Below are 21,371 nucleotides of genomic sequence, written 5' to 3' on the forward strand. Positions count from 1 at the left end.
TAAGAAACTATCAAGAAATGGGTCACAAAAAGATTTTTCTTAAGCGGCACGCAGCTGAAGAGGGGCAGGAACAGAAATTGGTGTTTGACGTTGCTTAGAAATTCAAAATTCATAGAATAAAAATTTCAAAATTTTAAAGATAAAAAAGGAAACCTCAGAGATTCTTAATAATGAAATTAAAATTTTTAAACTAATTAAAAATTAAAATCTACGATTTAAAAGTCCATAAGGCCATTGCAAATATTTTTCAAAGGTTATTTCTCCAACCTCCTCCCTCCCAATTTTTTTTTTCAGTAGCATCAACATTTTAGTGTAAATAGAAGTTTTAACAAATGAAAACAATTTTTGAATGCATTTTCCTTAATCATATTTACCATGTTTGGGCTCGATTAAAAATCTTTGAATTTTTGAGGAATTTTAATGCACAGTACCGCAAAAGATTTGGATCGGAAAGCACCATGCGTCTCCAGGGAAAAGTACCGGAAACTCAATTCGATGGAGAAGCTTAGTACAGTCCAGGCTCGATTACCCGAAGGCCTTGGCATAATTTGACTTCGGATAATTGAATCACAAAATTGTTTTTCGTTGTCTACTTTTGAATGTCGAGCTTGAGTACGACCCTTGAACTAGTTTAAAGTGATCTAGAATGATCAAGTATTAAAAAATGCATTTTGTAATTAAATAAGCAATCAACTATTCAAATTTGACTAAAATAGTGTCACAGAACTCGATTTTGAAAATCAAAAAAGGATATTTTTTTTGTTCGTGATTTGGTTATCCGAAGTCCCAAAAAAAACCTTTGAATAATCGAACTTCGGATAATCGGTTAATGTCTGGTATTCTGGCCACTCAGCTAAAATTGGTTCAGTCGATTTTAGAAAATTTTAATCGTGGTTTTTGCTAACATCGTTAAAAAGGCCATTTTTTGGACCACCCTAATCCCAAAAAAAATACGGATCTAACCTCGGGTTTAACTTATTTTTGGCCAAGAAACTCCCATGCCAAATTTGAGCCAAATTGGTGCACTTTTGATCTGGATCCTGCTGGTTTAAAGAATTTTGATCTCTTCTCTCTCTTTTCCTCTTCCTTAGCAAGTATGTTTATTTACTTTTTCTTACTTTTGAATATGCATTGTTTAAAATCTTCAATTGCTCAAAAACAAATTATAATGCAATACACAGCTGAAATGAACCCAAAAATTCTGTACGGAACGCAAAACTAACTTATTGTAACTTGATTATTCACCAATAAAACTGAATTGAATTGAAAAATGTTTAGATAAAAGACAAATTATATTATTATTTAGATAGACGATCCAAATGTTTCGATTACTGCTGTAATAGGTATTTCTAAAAAAAATCTCAATTCAACTCACAATGATCAAAAAGCTGAAATAGTAGTTTATGCAAAAAAAAAAGCAAAGCAATCCGCTTTAACGACCCCCGGGTCTTTTGTGGGCTCTGTTGCAAGTTTCTGCTCATTTCTAGGCGTCCGAAGGTTATGTGTGGTGAGTCACCCAAAACCTCTTTTACGCAAATGGACCGACGTTTTACTTCCCCATCCGATATAAGGCCAGGAGGATAAGGCGAGAATCTAACCCGCGCCCCATAGCAACTTCGAGATCGGCAGCCGAAGCCGCTAACCACCGCGCCACGAGGCCCTCAGTAGTAGTTTATGCAACAAGTTGCAAAAAGAAGATTTTTTCAGCACGAGTCGTATATTTATTCAACGAAGTTTACATTTTTTTTGCAATTCCGAAAAAACGCTTTTGAATGGAATTTTATGTCAAACATCCATGTGTTAAGTAAATTCACTGTTCAAACAAAAAAAAAAATGTAAAATGTTACTTTTCGATACTAGTGATGAAGAATTTTTCAGCACTGGTATTGAAATGTATTAATTTTCCATTATTTTAAATATGGTAGAGAAGTAGGCAGTTTCGACTGAATTGCAAAAAAAAAAATATTACAGTGGACTCTCTCGTCGTCGATATTGAAGGGATTGTATCGAGATGATCGACAGCTATAGAGTCCACTGTATGTCATTAGGAGAAGTCAAGGAAAAATGACAATCATGAGGCAATTTTTCACTGTTATTTAAGTCGACACTTTAAAATAAAAAGTAAACTTCTGTTGGAGGCCAGATTGTGAAGATTCATTTTATTGATCGTTCATAATACACTGTGGGGAATACATCAAGAACAATAACTATACCTGCTCAATAGAATAGAAGTGCGAGAAATACTAAAGTATTGCAAAAGTACCGCACACTTCAAAACTCCTAAGAAGAGTAATTCTAATGCAAAAGATGAAGGCCGTTTGCTTTGCTGGAATCATAATAACTTTACATTGATCGGTTGCTCTGTTCAACTAAACTATTGCGGATGATTGGCGAAGAAGGAATATTAAAAAGTATGAAGTACGACAAAATTCCTTAGAAACTAAACAAAACGTAAAACTAGCCAAATTCGTAAACCTATTCAATTCTCCAATTATCTGGAAACCAATTGAGGGGAGGGTGGAAAAAATCTTTTTACCCGTATAATTAAACACTACTTTTGATTTCTTTTTTTTTTTCACTACAATAGTTTTTCAAGTTAAAAACATCTTTGTTTCTCAAACAGTGTAAAGTTTTATGCTTTAAATGCTTCTTAATAAAAACGAAAAACACTAATATTTAAGGATAAAAAAAAACAATAAATTTGAACTGGAACGCGCGCGGTTCCTTCAGCAGTGCTTGGTCAGGTGCTTCTCGATCGCCGGCGGAATGTTGTCGGCGGTCTTGGAGCCCACGTTCGCGCCGAGCAGCTCCGGACAGGGCCGGATGCCGTCCTGGATGTCCTTGCCCTTCTTGAGCAGGTCGTAGCAGATGCGCTCGCTCACCACCGAGTCGTGCCTGTTTTTGAAAAAGGGGGATTAAATTTGCGATTGATTGGGAGGGTTGTACGATGTCGATGCTTACTTGTACTCTTCGTGTTCGGTGATTTCCTTTCGAATCCACGAGGCCGTGGTGAGTAGTTCTCCGGAGGCGCGCTTCTGGATCAGTTTTAGATACTGCTGGATGGTGCAGTGCGTGTCGGCGTCCACGTCCATCGAGCCGAGGTAGCTGTTGATCAGAGGGACTAGCCCCGGGAAGCAACCCTTGCCGTTGATGATCTGGTCGATGGTCATCAGTTCGTACTCGGCGTCCAGTCCGTTGGATTCGTTGCTGTGATTGTTCTCCTTGGCGCCGTTGATGTTCTTCTTGAACCAGAATTTCTCCGTAAGCACGGCTCCACGCTTTTGGGAAGTTTGCATATTTTCGTCCACTTTGCTGATCGGGATGAGGAAGTCCAGCTGGTAGGACAGGATGACGCGGGTCAACAGAACGACGAAGCAAACGATGGCAGCGTTTTCAAAGTCGGTCAACTGAGCCTCGCACGGTCGGAACTCGACACGCCAGCCGATCGGTGAGTTTGGCGGTGGCGGCTTGAATCGCATCGTTTGCCAGTTGGTAGATTGAATGTTTTCAAAGTGATCGGTGTCTTCTTTGTCATTCTGGTGGACCTTCTCGCTGAACAGCGAAACTGAATCTCGGATGAAGAGGTGGGCAATGTGCTGCGCCAACAGGTGATCGATGTCTCCTTCGCGGAGTCGTTTGTACAGGGCTTCATCCATAACCAAAGGCACGTCGTTGTACTTTTCTCCGGCTGGGGAAAGATACGAATCGATGGAGTCGTACCGGGATTTGTTGATGCGGAATCGATCGTTCTTGAGTGGAATTTCTCCCTTTTCCTCGCGAGTTCGGCAGTCAACCGAGGCCGAGATGACGTTCCAGCGACAGTCCACGTCGGTAAGATATCCCCGGTAGGCAGGGCTGGCGGCCGTCAACGCCAGCATGATCGGGCACATCGGAGTGAGCTGATCGTACAGCGTGCGTGCCTCCGTAATGTTACAAGCCTGGAAGGTCAACTGCAGGCAGCAGCAACCCATTCCAAAGCCCATGGCGTCCATGTGCACGTGGTCCGGCTTTTCCGGGAGGCTACCCTCCACCGGAATCACCGTATTCTTGTCTTTGAATATGGGCAAATCGATCGATACCTTTTCACCTCTGCGCTGACGAATGTTCCGCGTGAGTGTCTTGAAGCGTGGATGACCCGGAAAGATGGCTTCATCGGGAAAGTACAGGGACCGAGCCGCGCACGTTTCGTCCTCGGGCGTTGGCTTCGCCGGTGGAAACGTAAAGTTGGGACAACCCAAGCGGGGAAAATTGGTAATAGACATGACGTGCTCTCCAGGAGACAACATCTCTGCCACTTCCAGCCTACGGTAGCGCATATTCGCTTCCACTACGTTAAAGTGAGCCAATAGACCTCCGTAGGGTTTGCCCGGCGTTCCTTCGATCATGTACGCGCCGTACTCCGGACGCCACAGGGACTTGACACCTACAAGGAGAATTATTAGCAGTCAGTTCAAACGCAACCAACCCACCTTGACGTACCTTGCGGATCGGCCGCCTCCTTTTCGTTCAGCACGGCCAGCATTTCGCGGGCCCGCAGCGACACCTGGGCCGCCTTCTGCTCGTCATCAAACCTCACGATTATGTACTCGACCTCGTCACCCCACTTCAGCATATCGCCCTGGCGGTCCCGAAGCCGCGCGTACATGTTTATGAACTGCTCGATGCCGTGCTCGCGAACATGCTGGGCCAGCGCTTTCGTCTCCTCCCAGCTCAACGGGCTTCCCTCCGACAGCAAACCCATCTCTTCTCCTTGCTTCTAGCGTTCAATATATTTATACGACTGTGAGGGAACTGTGTGGGAACTGGAACAGCAACAAAAAATGCGTGTTATCACAAAACTGATACTTTTTCGAATGACCGAAGTGAAACTTTTGCAGTCTATAGCGGGGTCTAGTCGTCACGGTTCAAGTGGCACTCAAGGATCTACCACACACGGCGCTTCACGTAAGGGGGTAAATAAACCGAACACGACTAGTTGAAGAACACTGGACTGAAACGGACTTTCAACGTGAGCCGATAGTTTATTTGTTCACACTCAGTCGTATCTGATATAGGTATATCTTGAACACAGTATCTACCGCGAAGAATGCCGCTGCCACTGTGTAATGACTAGAATAACTAAAACGGTTGATTCTCGTGACTGATAAAACTGTTCAGCGTACCACTGATAAAAGCTTTGTTTAAAGAATTAATTATGAGTTTCACCGCTAAGCAAATGACTTTTATCACAATCAATGTCTATCTTTTTGTTTAGGCACATCAATGAACTCGAATCACTTTGGAACGACAATTACGGCGAATAAATTGCTCAGCCTTGACAAATGTGTACAAAACACGCGCGAACAGTTCTCAGATTACCGCGCGGCGACCACACAATCTCTCCAACTCGCGCGCCGTTACGTAATGACCATCGAGACGAGAAAGTTCGTGTTCATGAGTGTCGCTCAGCTCCTAGAATTTATTGTCTATCTAATGATGACTGTTAACTTTTGCACCGCACCTAACGTTCCAGGTTTGTTTGGACCACTCGAGACACCATAGAAATCAGATGGTCCCAGTCAAGGACATGCTCTTTTTGTTTACTATACGGTCACCACCACTACCATCGATTCCCGGCCCCACGTGGCTGCCTGTGTGAGTTGCGATATTATCGTAAGCCTTTGAGCTGGTGTGCGTTCCACAATCAGCGCCATGGAGTGGCACCATGCATTGCACATCATGAATGTATTCCGCGGCCACCACCCCCCACCAAGGCCTCACCACCGTTCATGGATGCCAAGGTTAAGTTGTGAAAATTCCCGTTTCCTCACAATTACCGAAAAGCGTCCTTTTGTGCCGCGTGGTACTCCCGAAGCCAGTTGAACGCCGATACGCCGTGGAATGCAACTCACCTCGGACACCCTGCGTTCAGCACCAGCTGCTGCTCGATACTGTCTGACTGGTGCGCTAGTCCAAGCACCTACTTTTATCTAGAGCCCGCCTTTACTCCCTTCAGTTCCAGATTATTCCCACGCTTACGTCACCACCGGGCCGGTATCGCTCCGATATCTGAAAAAAGAACCAATTTTGCATCGTCACGAAGTCCGCCGGATGATGTCACTGATTACACCCCGAATCTAATCTATCCGTACCTTCTTCAGTGCAGTCAACGACGTTCTTCGACTATTCAGCAGCTGTCAGCAGCACCAGTCTAGCAGGCCGTGGCTCCTCGAAACCGATGTTTATCGAGGTGATTCGACAGAAACAATACACCAAACACTGAAAACGTCACAGACAGCTCTCGCCGAAAACCTGCTCCAGCAGCGCCGCAAGAGCTCTCCGATGATAAGCGCGCACGATCCTCGCGGTAGTCACCAATGTTGTGAAATAAAATACTGTGACTGAGGCAGCGTATAGCGAGTCCGAGTGAGTACAGACAGCATGAATTCATGCACACGAATACATTGGCAGGAGTAGCCGGTCGGTACCGAGAATGAGACGACGGCGGAGAGCACCGGGAGAGCGCGCCATGCCGGAAGACCGGGCGTTGGAAAAGTTTGAGGAAATGCAGCAAAAATCGAACAAGTTGCGAAATGAAGCTCACCGAGTTGGATGAATATGACGAGTGGAGAAAAAATCGAGTTCTACCATGAGTTCTACAAAAAAAATACTATTTCGAAAAAAAACTATTGAAAACGTTTTTTTTTCAGTAAAACTAACGTTAAAATAGTAGTTTATGCAACAAGTTACAAAAATAGGATTTTTTCACCACGAGTCGTACATTTATCCAACGAGGTTCACCGAGTTGGATAAATACGAAGAGCGCTGAAAAAATCAAGTTTTGCAACGAGTTCCATACAACATTTTTTGCAATTCCGAAAAACACCCATTGATTGAAATTTTAAGTAAAATTTTCATGTATTTTGTCAATAAATTAATTAAATCTAAAAAATGTTGAAAAGTGTTACTTTTCGAAACAAGTGCTGAAAAGTTCAACTTTTCAGCATTTATTGTGAAAAGTGTTGCTATTCGATTCTGTTATTTTTGGTACAGAAAAGTAGGCTTTTTCGTCGTTCAAAAATGACAGGAAAAGTAATTAATTTCACGACGGAATTGCAGAAAAGATTCATTCGCTTTTCAACCCTAATAATTCTAATAAACATAATTTTTTTAATTTTTGCTTTTTGGTTGTTTTTGAAACCGCCTTGAGTCAAGCGTATTCAATAACACCCAAAATGCAAAAAATAAAGATTCGGACGTTAAATGCATTTTAAAACACTTTTTCATTCAAATGTTTAAACTGTGGCTATCTATTTAAGTTTTTGTATTTTCTTATTTTTCTGCACGGATTATTCAGACAGCATGGATTATGGACACAGGTCTGGATTTAAAACTTGCCTTTCATATTTTCGAAATCGTTGCAAGGCCAAAACATGTTTTATCTTTTATTTTATAAAATTATTAATTATTTTAAAATCATTTACGATGCAAAAAAATGCGAACAAAAAACGGTCGAAATTTCACAATTGTTCAAATAGTAGTTTATGCAACAAGTTTTAAAAAGAGGATTTTTTCAGCACGAGTCGTATATTTATCGTTTAAATAACTTATAAACGTATAACTTTTCCTAACAAGTGCTGAAAAGTATAACATTTCAGAATTTATATTCAATTCTGTTATTTTTGGTACAGAAAAGTAGGCTGTTTCGTCGTTCAAGAATGACAGGAAAAGTAAGTAGTTTTTTTGCAATTCCGTCGTGAAACTACTTACTTTTCCTGTCATTCTTGAACGACGAAATAGCCTACTTTTCTGTACCAAAAATAGCAAAATCGAATAGCTACACTTTTCAAAATAAATGCTTAAAAGTTCTACTTTACAGCACTGAAATGGGCGCTGAAAAGTTGAACTTTTCAGCACTTGTTTCGAAAAGTAACACTTTTCAACATTTTTTTTTATTTAAACGATTTATTGACAAAATATATGAAAATTAGACTTAAAATTTCACTCAATGGGTGTTTTTCGAAATTGCAAAAAATGTTGTATGGAACTCGTTGCAAAACTTGATTATTTCAGCACTCTTCGTATTTATCCAACTCGGTGAACCTCGTTGGATAAATGAACGACTCGTGCTGAAAAAATCCTCTTTTTGCAACTTGTTGCATAAACTACTAAATCGTTTTCAGTTGATTGCACGTCTTATTCTATAGGAATTTTGAAGTTTTTTTTTAAACATTTTTTTGCCCCTTAATTTTTCGAGCCAACAAACTTTGAAAAATATTTGCAGCAACCTTAACGGGAAACTGGCTACGAGACACTGCCTCTTTATTTATTCATTTTTTTGAGAAAATGAATTTTGCATGTTCTGTTCTTCTCCAATCAAACTTTGCAAACTTTGGATTTTTAAATTGTGTTGAATAAAATTTTAAACTTTTGAAACAGGCACAACATTTATGTTTTCTGTTTCCCTCAAATAAAATATTTTTAAAATTTTAGAATCCATCTTATATTTTTAAACCTTAATTCGTATTTGCAACCAATTTTGAAAGCTTAACAGTCACTAACACAACGGCAAACGCAACATATCGCACCTTTTAATAAATACAGTGGTCGCGTTGAAGAAGCTCGGTCGGCAACTGTATGTTTATTCATTTATTTATTCATTAGGTTTGCTGATTCAGATAAAGAGCTCTCAGATATAGTAGAGCTTTTCAGCCGGACGTTGACGTTTGCAATTGAATCGGCGAATTCCAATTTTATTTCAAACTTTTGTCTCCCTTGCTTAAAAAAACCTTTAAAAATCAGGGGGCGAATCGGGACTAAAGTCCGAACAGGGACAGCATTTTTAAGAGTTCTTAATTACTCCATTTTAAAATTCTGTCCTAACCAAAATTCTTCAAAAATATCAAATTATTCCACAATAACATGACTAAAGTAGGCGTCCCAATTCGCCCTATGAATCACAATTCGCCCATTTTACAGTATTATAGATTAACCGTTAAATAATTTGACAAAACTGTGTAAATTAATTATGCATTTTTAATCCACCACTTCGTACTGGTTCGTTTCTTGTGACAAGTTCCTCAACTGCCCATCATTGAAGTCTCCAACTTGTTTGCAACGACTGCCCAGCGATGGAGACGCATGATGGTTTACCAATCAAGTTTCGTTGTGTTCCAGTAATCTTTAGAATAAATTAGACATAATATTAAAAATACAATTTGCGTTTTAAGTAGGTATTAGTTAAGCTTATATACTGTTTTAAGTATGCAAGTATACAACATTTTCTGAACCGGTTCAAGATTCCCATTCGTATGCAACCAAGACTTTAAAATCAATTTTTATGGCGAAGACGATTCTAGTTCTTTCTGAAACCATAAGCGGACAGGATCAAAATGTTAAAGTATCTGCTTTGTATAATTTTACTACTTCTGGGTGTGAACTGCAATGTTCAACGAAACTTCGATTCAAGTAAGTCTTATTTTGTAGTATTTTCTTTAGTTTGCGAAAACAAAATCTGTTTATTTTAGTCGGTGCAACTTACACCTTCGCACAGCCTGAGGTATATTTTGTGACATACGGAGGAGAAAAAAAGCCAAACACAAAGGCATCCCACAGTGAAGGCAACCCGGCGATTCCTCGACCAATTATTTTCTAAAGTTTGAAGGTTAAACTATGTTAGACATATGTTTGGTTCTACAAATTTCAATAAATAAATAAAATACATGCAGAACAATCTATCTCATCTTCGAACGACCTATGTCAATACTCTATCCATAGCAATAAAGCCAATTTGAACCAGTTTAACCGGTAATTAAAACGACAAGAAATGGATTTACCGGCTAAACTAGACACTTGATGGACAAAAGCGGTGACACCACCCCCACCAAAGTTCTTCAAATACACTATGTAGGCCGGTATGCACCGGAGTTCTTATGAACCATTGAAACAAAAATAAAATGTTTTGATCATTCAACAAATTACGCACTGATTCATCTTTGGGTTTCCCCCGCATCATCCCAACGAAGATTGTGGTCCAGTTCAATTCAACCGGCATGACTTTCAGGTTTTATCTTTTGGCTTGCTCTTGAACTGCAGTTCTTTAGCCGCTTTGACTACGCAAAAAATACATCGCGTGGACGAACCAGTACAGGTCGGTTTTTGAACTGATAAATCGTCGGGCTTTCCGAACCGAATGTTAAATCCCCTACGATGGACCGGTACTGTAATCTTTTGTGCGACTATGTATATAAATACGTTCATGGTAATCAAAAGGTCGTTCTATAGGCGTAGTAAAACATTTCTTGTTGATGAGCCGGACGACATCTTTCATTAGTAGGAAACGCTCGTTAGAGGAAGCATGAAGTGTCTGGTCGTCTTTTTGGTAATTTTTGTCGTCGGTGCGAGCTGCAAAACCGGTAGATATATATTTCAAACCGTCGTCCTTGCGAGCAATTAAATGATCTAACTGAACAATGATTTCGCAGTTCCGCTGAGTCGCCATGTGAGGAATACGGGAGGAAGTGGCAGTGGTGCCTCGGCTGGTGCTCAATCGACCAGTGCGGGTGGACATGGCGGCCTAGGAGGTAACACCGGAAGTGGAGCATCGGCTGGCGCGCAATCGTTCGGATTTGGCTTCTCCAACTTCCCACAATTTGGTCAAATGCCACATGGAGGACAGCAGTTTGGATTCATGCCACAGTTTAATCCCCAAGCAGGGTTCGGACCGTTTGGCCAGTTTCCTCAGTTTCCTGGGGGACAGTTTCCGGGTGGATTCAGTGGATCGGGAAGCAGTGCTTCGTCGGGATCATTTTCCCAAACCGGACACGGCGGTTCAAGCTCGGGCTCTCAAGCCGGTTCGCAGACGTTCTCGTCGGGCGGTGGTCACCAGGGTGCTTCGGGATCGTCGGCCGGTTCGCAGTCTTTTTCGACGGGTGGTGGCCATGGTGGTGCAAACGTCGGGTCGGGTTCGAGCGCCGGTGCCCAATCCGGCTCCGGTCAGCAGGGTCATTTAGGTGAATCTGGTCACGGCACGGGATCGAGCAGTGGAGCTCAGGCTGGAGCTCAATCGACAAGTGCAGGCGGCGGAGGTCACGGCCATGATTCTGCTGGCGGCCATGGGGGTCATAAAACCGAATTTCACCAACAAGGTGACGGATTTGGCGTTAGGATAAGCACCGATGAGTCGGCCGATGGCACCGTTAAAAAGACTGAGACTGGGGCTTGGGTTTGGCAAAACTGAGATTCAACGATGAAATATAAGAAATGTTTATTTCTCGGTAAACATGACGGGAATGACTTTTAATTCTTTGGACCAACTCTCCCTTCTTTGCGCCCCCGGTTCGTATTTGTATGTGCGCGCGGGATTTCATTTTTTGCTGACCTTTTGGAGACTTGATAAGGCTGTACGTGGCTGGGTTTTGTGTATATTCATACTCTCGTATGAATGAGTTGGGGAGCGCGAGCTGGCCGATCAAAAATCGCCGGGTTTTTTATGGCTAGGTAATTATAAAAATGTAAGAGGAGAATTGGTTATAAAGGAACGCAATGATCCGAGGCGACTCAATACCTTCGTTCGGACTCGAGCAGTTAGTTTTGTAGACGACGTCGTCGTGACAGAATCATGGGGCTCTCAAAATTGATCGGATTAATTGCGGTGGTGATTGGATTAGTGACTGGTGAGTGTTAATGATTGATGACCCATTTCCCTGTGCGTGACGTTGGTGTAACGATCGCTTCAATTTCCAGCTCATCCGGGTTTTCAGCCAAACAACTACCCCCAGAATCAAGTGAATGCGTGGGGTCAAGCGTGTCGCAGTTTTCAACAAAATGCGCTTCAAACGCAGGCCGCTCAAAACCAGTACTTTGCGCAGGCCTTCCCTCAGATCGGACTCCCCCCGCTTCCGTTTGTTGATGTGTGCTCCCAGATTCCTGGAGGCGGATACGGTGGTGGATTCGGTCAAGCCAGCGCAGGAGCTTCTGCAGGAGCCTTTTCTACCGGTTCAGGTGGCCATGTAGGATCACTTGGTAATCGATTTGGAGAGGGAGGCAGCAGCGGAGGTAGCTTCCAGGGCGTAAGCGTTAGCAGTGGCCCATCCGGAACCAGTGTGACCCATTTCGGACCGCAAGGAGCATCCGGAACACACTATGGACAAAATGGCGGATCGTTTTCCACTGGCAACCGGTTCGGCGGATCGAATGGTGGAGGAGCCAGTTTCGGCTCGTTCGGAACTTCCGGATTTGGCAATGGCGGCGGTTCTAGCAGTTTCAGCTCATCGTCTGGCAACGGTGGTGGATTTGCGACGGCCAACAGATTCGGCGAAGGTGGCGGCAATGTTTACAGTGCCCAAGGTCCGCACGGCGCGGGTGTCAGCGTCTCCAGTACGAACGATGGTCACGGTAATGTGCACACGCAAGTTCACAAGCATCAGTATTGAAAGTGATTTGAACTCAGCGAAATAAAGGTCTTGCTATTTAAAGCTATGCGAAAAGAAATATCTAATCTACAAAAAATGATTATATTTTATTTCATCAGAGGTAACTAACAAAAAGCAATGTTTTCAAAATTCATCAGAAACACCATGCGTCTCCATAAAACTAAAACAATGTTTGTTGAAAATTAATATTATGCACTTATTGATAAAATAATACTTTCAAAAATAAAGTATTTATTTAATATGTGTTTTCACTCTGTTTTATTTATAATTAAAATTAATTTTAAAATATCGAGCTTTTAATCCACACAATTGAACGAAATTTCAGACTTGACAAACGGCAAGTTCAAGTTCCTAAAACAAAATGTAAATGAAACTAAATGCCACTAAAGTAGGAAAAGTCCACATCTTGAGCAAAAATACACAAACCATTGTGTTGTACTGATCAGAATGATTGCCGAAATTGAGATTTTTAACAAGATGTTTGTCAATCAGTGTATTATTAGAATTTTACGAGTTCATTAACGGTTGATCTGATTTTTTTGAATTTTGCGTTCGAAAATACCGTAATTGAGTTAAAAAAAATATTTCAAGCAAATTATCAAAATTTCAAAACAAACAAATCATTTTATCTACAATCTTTGCACAGAATCTAAGTGTGGAGCAAAAAAAAAAGTCTGATTGAGTCCAACTTTATGAGTGTATGAGTGTAATCGAATTATGAAAAAATCTCGTTTTTGCCTTTCTTACTAAAGAAAGGTATAGGTTTTACTTTAAGCCAGGACGTCATTTCCATCTTCGTAAATATGTCGATTCAGCATGAATTTTAATCGGAAAAATCGTCAAAAAATCACACTGCATCGATTTTCGACGCTCTATCGATTCACCTTGACAGAACTCGTCTATCTCACACCCTCGAATTTTGAGAAAATAAATTCCGTGGAGGTCGAGTGATGTTCGTATGTGGTAAAATTTTGCTAAATTTTGTGTCGCGCCGTTCTCAGCTCCCATATATCCGATTTCGATTCTTCTAAATGCAGATGAAAGCTAGTGTGCTGAACCTGGGCGAGTTGTCTCGCAAATTTCGAAATATCCATCTGTTTTCGGATGCGGCCAGACTTTTCAACAAAATACACAGTTTTCAAATGAAAATATGGTCAATTTTTATCATTTTCATATTTTTATTTATCTCAAAATTGCATTTTTCGAGCACTACAACCTCCCAAATTTTCATCTAGATCCATAATCTGGTTCTGGAGTTAGAGCCGTTTGATTAACCTACCAAAAGAAAAAAAATCCCTAAAAAAAGGTAAAAGCCCACCTGGTGACCTTCGCCAACATTTTTCATTTCTGATTTTATTCAAAATTTCTTGCTACATTCATAGTACAAACCATGAGTGAGCACCTGAAACAAATTCGACATCGATCGGCAATCCCGATCAATTTTTAGACCGATTTACTTTTGCCTTTCTTACTAAAGAAAGGTATAGGTTTTACTTTAAGCCAGGACGTCATTTCCATCTTCGTAAATATGTCGATTCAGCATGAATTTTAATCGGAAAAATCGTCAAAAATCACACTGCATCGATTTTCGACGCTCTATCGATTCACCTTGACAGAACTCGTCTATCTCACACCCTCGAATTTTGAGAAAATAAATTCCGTGGAGGTCGAGTGATGTTCGTATGTGGTAAAATTTTGCTAAATTTTGTGTCGCGCCGTTCTCAGCTCCCATATATCCGATTTCGATTCTTCTAAATGCAGATGAAAGCTAGTGTGCTGAACCTGGGCGAGTTGCCTCGCAAATTTCGAAATATCCATCTGTTTTCGGATGCGGCCAGACTTTTCAACAAAATACACAGTTTTCAAATGAAAATATGGTCAATTTTATCATTTTCATATTTTTTATTTATCTCAAAAATTGCATTTTTCGAGCACTACAACCTCCCAAATTTTCATCTAGATCCATAATCTGGTTCTGGAGTTAGAGCCGTTTGATTAACCTACCAAAAGAAAAAAAATCCCTAAAAAAAGGTAAAAGCCCACCTGGTGACCTTCGCCAACATTTTTCATTTCTGATTTTATTCAAAATTTCTTGCTACATTCATAGTACAAACCATGAGTGAGCACCTGAAACAAATTCGACATCGATCGGCAATCCCGATCAATTTTTAGACCGATTTACTTTTTGCCTTTCTTACTAAAGAAAGGTATAGGTTTTACTTTAAGCCAGGACGTCATTTCCATCTTCGTAAATATGTCGATTCAGCATGAATTTTAATCGGAAAAATCGTCAAAAATCACACTGCATCGATTTTCGACGCTCTATCGATTCACCTTGACAGAACTCGTCTATCTCACACCCTCGAATTTTGAGAAAATAAATTCCGTGGAGGTCGAGTGATGTTCGTATGTGGTAAAATTTTGCTAAATTTTGTGTCGCGCCGTTCTCAGCTCCCATATATCCGATTTCGATTCTTCTAAATGCAGATGAAAGCTAGTGTGCTGAACCTGGGCGAGTTGCCTCGCAAATTTCGAAATATCCATCTGTTTTCGGATGCGGCCAGACTTTTCAACAAAATACACAGTTTTCAAATGAAAATATGGTCAATTTTTATCATTTTCATATTTTTATTTATCTCAAAATTGCATTTTTCGAGCTCTACAACCTCCCAAATTTTCATCTAGATCCATAATCTGGTTCTGGAGTTAGAGCCGTTTGATTAACCTACCAAAAGAAAAAAAATCCCTAAAAAAAGGTAAAAGCCCACCTGGTGACCTTCGCCAACATTTTTCATTTCTGATTTTATTCAAAATTTCTTGCTACATTCATAGTACAAACCATGAGTGAGCACCTGAAACAAATTTGACATCGATCGGCAATCCCGATCAATTTTTAGACCGATTTACTTTTTGCCTTTCTTACTAAAGAAAGGTATAGGTTTTACTTTAAGCCAGGACGTCATTTCCATCTTCGTAAATATGTCGATTCAGCATGAATTTTAATCGGAAAAATCGTCAAAAAATCACACTGCATCGATTTTCGACGCTCTATCGATTCACCTTGACAGAACTCGTCTATCTCACACCCTCGAATTTTGAGAAAATAAATTCCGTGGAGGTCGAGTGATGTTCGTATGTGGTAAAATTTTGCTAAATTTTGTGTCGCGCCGTTCTCAGCTCCCATATATCCGATTTCGATTCTTCTAAATGCAGATGAAAGCTAGTGTGCTGAACCTGGGCGAGTTGCCTCGCAAATTTCGAAGTATCCATCTGTTTTCGGATGCGGCCAGACTTTTCAACAAAATACACAGTTTTCAAATGAAAATATGGTCAATTTTTATCATTTTCATATTTTTTATTTATCTCAAAAATTGCATTTTTCGAGCACTACAACCTCCCAAATTTTCATCTAGATCCATAATCTGGTTCTGGAGTTAGAGCCGTTTGATTAACCTACCAAAAGAAAAAAATCCTAAAAAGGTAAAAGCCCACCTGGTGACCTTCGCCAACATTTTTCATTTCTGATTTTATTCAAAATTTCTTGCTACATTCATAGTACAAACCATGAGTGAGCACCTGAAACAAATTCGACATCGATCGGCAATCCCGATCAATTTTTAGACCGATTTACTTTTTGCCTTTCTTACTAAAGAAAGGTATAGGTTTTACTTTAAGCCAGGACGTCATTTCCATCTTCGTAAATATGTCGATTCAGCATGAATTTTAATCGGAAAAATCGTCAAAAATCACACTGCATCGATTTTCGACGCTCTATCGATTCACCTTGACAGAACTCGTCTATCTCACACCCTCGAATTTTGAGAAAATAAATTCCGTGGAGGTCGAGTGATGTTCGTATGTGGTAAAATTTTGCTAAATTTTGTGTCGCGCCGTTCTCAGCTCCCATATATCCGATTTCGATTCTTCTAAATGCAGATGAAAGCTAGTGTGCTGAACCTGGGCGAGTTGTCTCGCAAATTTCGAAATATCCATCTGTTTTCGGATGCGGCCAGACTTTTCAACAAAATACACAGTTTTCAAATGAAAATATGGTCAATTTTTATCATTTTCATATTTTTATTTATCTCAAAATTGCATTTTTCGAGCACTACAACCTCCCAAATTTTCATCTAGATCCATAATCTGGTTCTGGAGTTAGAGCCGTTTGATTAACCTACCAAAAGAAAAAAATCCCTAAAAAGGTAAAAGCCCACCTGGTGACCTTCGCCAACATTTTTCATTTCTGATTTTATTCAAAATTTCTTGCTACATTCATAGTACAAACCATGAGTGAGCACCTGAAACAAATTCGGCATCGATTTTCGACGCTCTATCGATTCACCTTGACAGAACTCGTCTATCTCACACCCTCGAATTTTGAGAAAATAAATTCCGTGGAGGTCGAGTGATGTTCGTATGTGGTAAAATTTTGCTAAATTTTGTGTCGCGCCGTTCTCAGCTCCCATATATCCGATTTCGATTCTTCTAAATGCAGATGAAAGCTAGTGTGCTGAACCTGGGCGAGTTGCCTCGCAAATTTCGAAATATCCATCTGTTTTCGGATGCGGCCAGACTTTTCAACAAAATACACAGTTTTCAAATGAAAATATGGTCAATTTTTATCATTTTCATATTTTTATTTATCTCAAAATTGCATTTTTCGAGCTCTACAACCTCCCAAATTTTCATCTAGATCCATAATCTGGTTCTGGAGTTAGAGCCGTTTGATTAACCTACCAAAAGAAAAAAAATCCCTAAAAAAAGGTAAAAGCCCACCTGGTGACCTTCGCCAACATTTTTCATTTCTGATTTTATTCAAAATTTCTTGCTACATTCATAGTACAAACCATGAGTGAGCACCTGAAACAAATTTGACATCGATCGGCAATCCCGATCAATTTTTAGACCGATTTACTTTTTGCCTTTCTTACTAAAGAAAGGTATAGGTTTTACTTTAAGCCAGGACGTCATTTCCATCTTCGTAAATATGTCGATTCAGCATGAATTTTAATCGGAAAAATCGTCAAAAATCACACTGCATCGATTTTCGACGCTCTATCGATTCACCTTGACAGAACTCGTCTATCTCACACCCTCGAATTTTGAGAAAATAAATTCCGTGGAGGTCGAGTGATGTTCGTATGTGGTAAAATTTTGCTAAATTTTGTGTCGCGCCGTTCTCAGCTCCCATATATCCGATTTCGATTCTTCTAAATGCAGATGAAAGCTAGTGTGCTGAACCTGGGCGAGTTGCCTCGCAAATTTCGAAATATCCATCTGTTTTCGGATGCGGCCAGACTTTTCAACAAAATACACAGTTTTCAAATGAAAATATGGTCAATTTTTATCATTTTCATATTTTTTATTTATCTCAAAATTGCATTTTTCGAGCACTACAACCTCCCAAATTTTCATCTAGATCCATAATCTGGTTCTGGAGTTAGAGCCGTTTGATTAACCTACCAAAAGAAAAAAATCCCTAAAAAGGTAAAAGCCCACCTGGTGACCTTCGCCAACATTTTTCATTTCTGATTTTATTCAAAATTTCTTGCTACATTCATAGTACAAACCATGAGTGAGCACCTGAAACAAATTCGACATCGATCGGCAATCCCGATCAATTTTTAGACCGATTTACTTTTTGCCTTTCTTACTAAAGAAAGGTATAGGTTTTACTTTAAGCCAGGACGTCATTTCCATCTTCGTAAATATGTCGATTCAGCATGAATTTTAATCGGAAAAATCGTCAAAAATCACACTGCATCGATTTTCGACGCTCTATCGATTCACCTTGACAGAACTCGTCTATCTCACACCCTCGAATTTTGAGAAAATAAATTCCGTGGAGGTCGAGTGATGTTCGTATGTGGTAAAATTTTGCTAAATTTTGTGTCGCGCCGTTCTCAGCTCCCATATATCCGATTTCGATTCTTCTAAATGCAGATGAAAGCTAGTGTGCTGAACCTGGGCGAGTTGTCTCGCAAATTTCGAAATATCCATCTGTTTTCGGATGCGGCCAGACTTTTCAACAAAATACACAGTTTTCAAATGAAAATATGGTCAATTTTTATCATTTTCATATTTTTTATTTATCTCAAAATTGCATTTTTCGAGCACTACAACCTCCCAAATTTTCATCTAGATCCATAATCTGGTTCTGGAGTTAGAGCCGTTTGATTAACCTACCAAAAGAAAAAAAATCCCTAAAAAAAGGTAAAAGCCCACCTGGTGACCTTCGCCAACATTTTTCATTTCTGATTTTATTCAAAATTTCTTGCTACATTCATAGTACAAACCATGAGTGAGCACCTGAAACAAATTCGGCATCGATTTTCGACGCTCTATCGATTCACCTTGACAGAACTCGTCTATCTCACACCCTCGAATTTTGAGAAAATAAATTCCGTGGAGGTCGAGTGATGTTCGTATGTGGTAAAATTTTGCTAAATTTTGTGTCGCGCCGTTCTCAGCTCCCATATATCCGATTTCGATTCTTCTAAATGCAGATGAAAGCTAGTGTGCTGAACCTGGGCGAGTTGCCTCGCAAATTTCGAAATATCCATCTGTTTTCGGATGCGGCCAGACTTTTCAACAAAATACACAGTTTTCAAATGAAAATATGGTCAATTTTTATCATTTTCATATTTTTATTTATCTCAAAATTGCATTTTTCGAGCACTACAACCTCCCAAATTTTCATCTAGATCCATAATCTGGTTCTGGAGTTAGAGCCGTTTGATTAACCTACCAAAAGAAAAAAATCCCTAAAAAGGTAAAAGCCCACCTGGTGACCTTCGCCAACATTTTTCATTTCTGATTTTATTCAAAATTTCTTGCTACATTCATAGTACAAACCATGAGTGAGCACCTGAAACAAATTCGACATCGATCGGCAATCCCGATCAATTTTAGACCGATTTACTTTTTGCCTTTCTTACTAAAGAAAGGTATAGGTTTTACTTTAAGCCAGGACGTCATTTCCATCTTCGTAAATATGTCGATTCAGCATGAATTTTAATCGGAAAAATCGTCAAAAATCACACTGCATCGATTTTCGACGCTCTATCGATTCACCTTGACAGAACTCGTCTATCTCACACCCTCGAATTTTGAGAAAATAAATTCCGTGGAGGTCGAGTGATGTTCGTATGTGGTAAAATTTTGCTAAATTTTGTGTCGCGCCGTTCTCAGCTCCCATATATCCGATTTCGATTCTTCTAAATGCAGATGAAAGCTAGTGTGCTGAACCTGGGCGAGTTGTCTCGCAAATTTCGAAATATCCATCTGTTTTCGGATGCGGCCAGACTTTTCAACAAAATACACAGTTTTCAAATGAAAATATGGTCAATTTTTATCATTTTCATATTTTTATTTATCTCAAAATTGCATTTTTCGAGCACTACAACCTCCCAAATTTTCATCTAGATCCATAATCTGGTTCTGGAGTTAGAGCCGTTTGATTAACCTACCAAAAGAAAAAAATCCCTAAAAAGGTAAAAGCCCACCTGGTGACCTTCGCCAACATTTTTCATTTCTGATTTTATTCAAAATTTCTTGCTACATTCATAGTACAAACCATGAGTGAGCACCTGAAACAAATTCGACATCGATCGGCAATCCCGATCAATTTTTAGACCGATTTACTTTTTGCCTTTCTTACTAAAGAAAGGTATAGGTTTTACTTTAAGCCAGGACGTCATTTCCATCTTCGTAAATATGTCGATTCAGCATGAATTTTAATCGGAAAAATCGTCAAAAATCACACTGCATCGATTTTCGACGCTCTATCGATTCACCTTGACAGAACTCGTCTATCTCACACCCTCGAATTTTGAGAAAATAAATTCCGTGGAGGTCGAGTGATGTTCGTATGTGGTAAAATTTTGCTAAATTTTGTGTCGCGCCGTTCTCAGCTCCCATATATCCGATTTCGATTCTTCTAAATGCAGATGAAAGCTAGTGTGCTGAACCTGGGCGAGTTGCTTCGCAAATTTCGAAATATCCATCTGTTTTCGGATGCGGCCAGACTTTTCAACAAAATACACAGTTTTCAAATGAAAATATGGTCAATTTTTATCATTTTCATATTTTTTATTTATCTCAAAAATTGCATTTTTCGAGCACTACAACCTCCCAAATTTTCATCTAGATCCATAATCTGGTTCTGGAGTTAGAGCCGTTTGATTAACCTACCAAAAGAAAAAAATCCTAAAAAGGTAAAAGCCCACCTGGTGACCTTCGCCAACATTTTTCATTTCTGATTTTATTCAAAATTTCTTGCTACATTCATAGTACAAACCATGAGTGAGCACCTGAAACAAATTCGACATCGATCGGCAATCCCGATCAATTTTTAGACCGATTTTCTTTTTGCCTTTCTTACTAAAGAAAGGTATAGGTTTTACTTTAAGCCAGGACGTCATTTCCATCTTCGTAAATATGTCGATTCAGCATGAATTTTAATCGGAAAAATCGTCAAAAAATCACACTGCATCGATTTTCGACGCTCTATCGATTCACCTTGACAGAACTCGTCTATCTCACACCCTCGAATTTTGAGAAAATAAATTCCGTGGAGGTCGAGTGATGTTCGTATGTGGTAAAATTTTGCTAAATTTTGTGTCGCGCCGTTCTCAGCTCCCATATATCCGATTTCGATTCTTCTAAATGCAGATGAAAGCTAGTGTGCTGAACCTGGGCGAGTTGCCTCGCAAATTTCGAAATATCCATCTGTTTTCGGATGCGGCCAGACTTTTCAACAAAATACACAGTTTTCAAATGAAAATATGGTAAATTTTTATCATTTTCATATTTTTATTTATCTCAAAATTGCATTTTTCGAGCTCTACAACCTCCCAAATTTTCATCTAGATCCATAATCTGGTTCTGGAGTTAGAGCCGTTTGATTAACCTACCAAAAGAAAAAAAATCCCTAAAAAAAGGTAAAAGCCCACCTGG

The 21,371-nt window shown here is 39.8% G+C and overlaps 3 protein-coding genes across 3 annotated transcripts; 2 read left to right on the forward strand and 1 right to left on the reverse strand.

The window, feature by feature from the left end:
• Positions 1 to 2,129: 2,129 nt before the first annotated feature.
• On the reverse strand, positions 2,130 to 6,396 carry LOC6044749 (glutamate--cysteine ligase). The gene is made up of 5 exons (XM_038262830.1): positions 6,132 to 6,396; positions 5,892 to 6,048; positions 4,480 to 4,802; positions 2,962 to 4,423; positions 2,130 to 2,895 (listed from the first exon to the last, which is right to left on the reverse strand). The coding sequence occupies exons 3-5, from the start codon at positions 4,739 to 4,741 to the stop codon at positions 2,727 to 2,729; spliced, it is 1,893 nt and encodes a 630-aa protein (XP_038118758.1). The 5' UTR covers positions 4,742 to 4,802; positions 5,892 to 6,048; positions 6,132 to 6,396; the 3' UTR covers positions 2,130 to 2,726.
• Positions 6,397 to 10,268: 3,872 nt separating this feature from the next.
• LOC119769724 (keratin, type I cytoskeletal 10-like) lies at positions 10,269 to 11,265 on the forward strand. The gene is made up of 2 exons (XM_038263184.1): positions 10,269 to 10,394; positions 10,464 to 11,265. Exons 1-2 carry the CDS (start codon positions 10,337 to 10,339, stop codon positions 11,216 to 11,218), a joined length of 813 nt encoding a protein of 270 aa, XP_038119112.1. The 5' UTR covers positions 10,269 to 10,336; the 3' UTR covers positions 11,219 to 11,265.
• A 153-nt stretch (positions 11,266 to 11,418) lies between these two features.
• LOC119770758 (keratin, type I cytoskeletal 9-like) lies at positions 11,419 to 12,552 on the forward strand. Its single transcript, XM_038266207.1, is given in 3 exon segments — positions 11,419 to 11,463; positions 11,534 to 11,654; positions 11,725 to 12,552. Coding segments are annotated over 3 exon segments (855 nt in total). The 3' UTR covers positions 12,414 to 12,552.
• The last annotated feature ends 8,819 nt before the right edge of the window (positions 12,553 to 21,371 follow it).

Source organism: Culex quinquefasciatus, chromosome 3 (assembly GCF_015732765.1).
Source record: "Culex quinquefasciatus strain JHB chromosome 3, VPISU_Cqui_1.0_pri_paternal, whole genome shotgun sequence".
Lineage (NCBI taxonomy): Eukaryota > Metazoa > Arthropoda > Insecta > Diptera > Culicidae > Culex > Culex quinquefasciatus.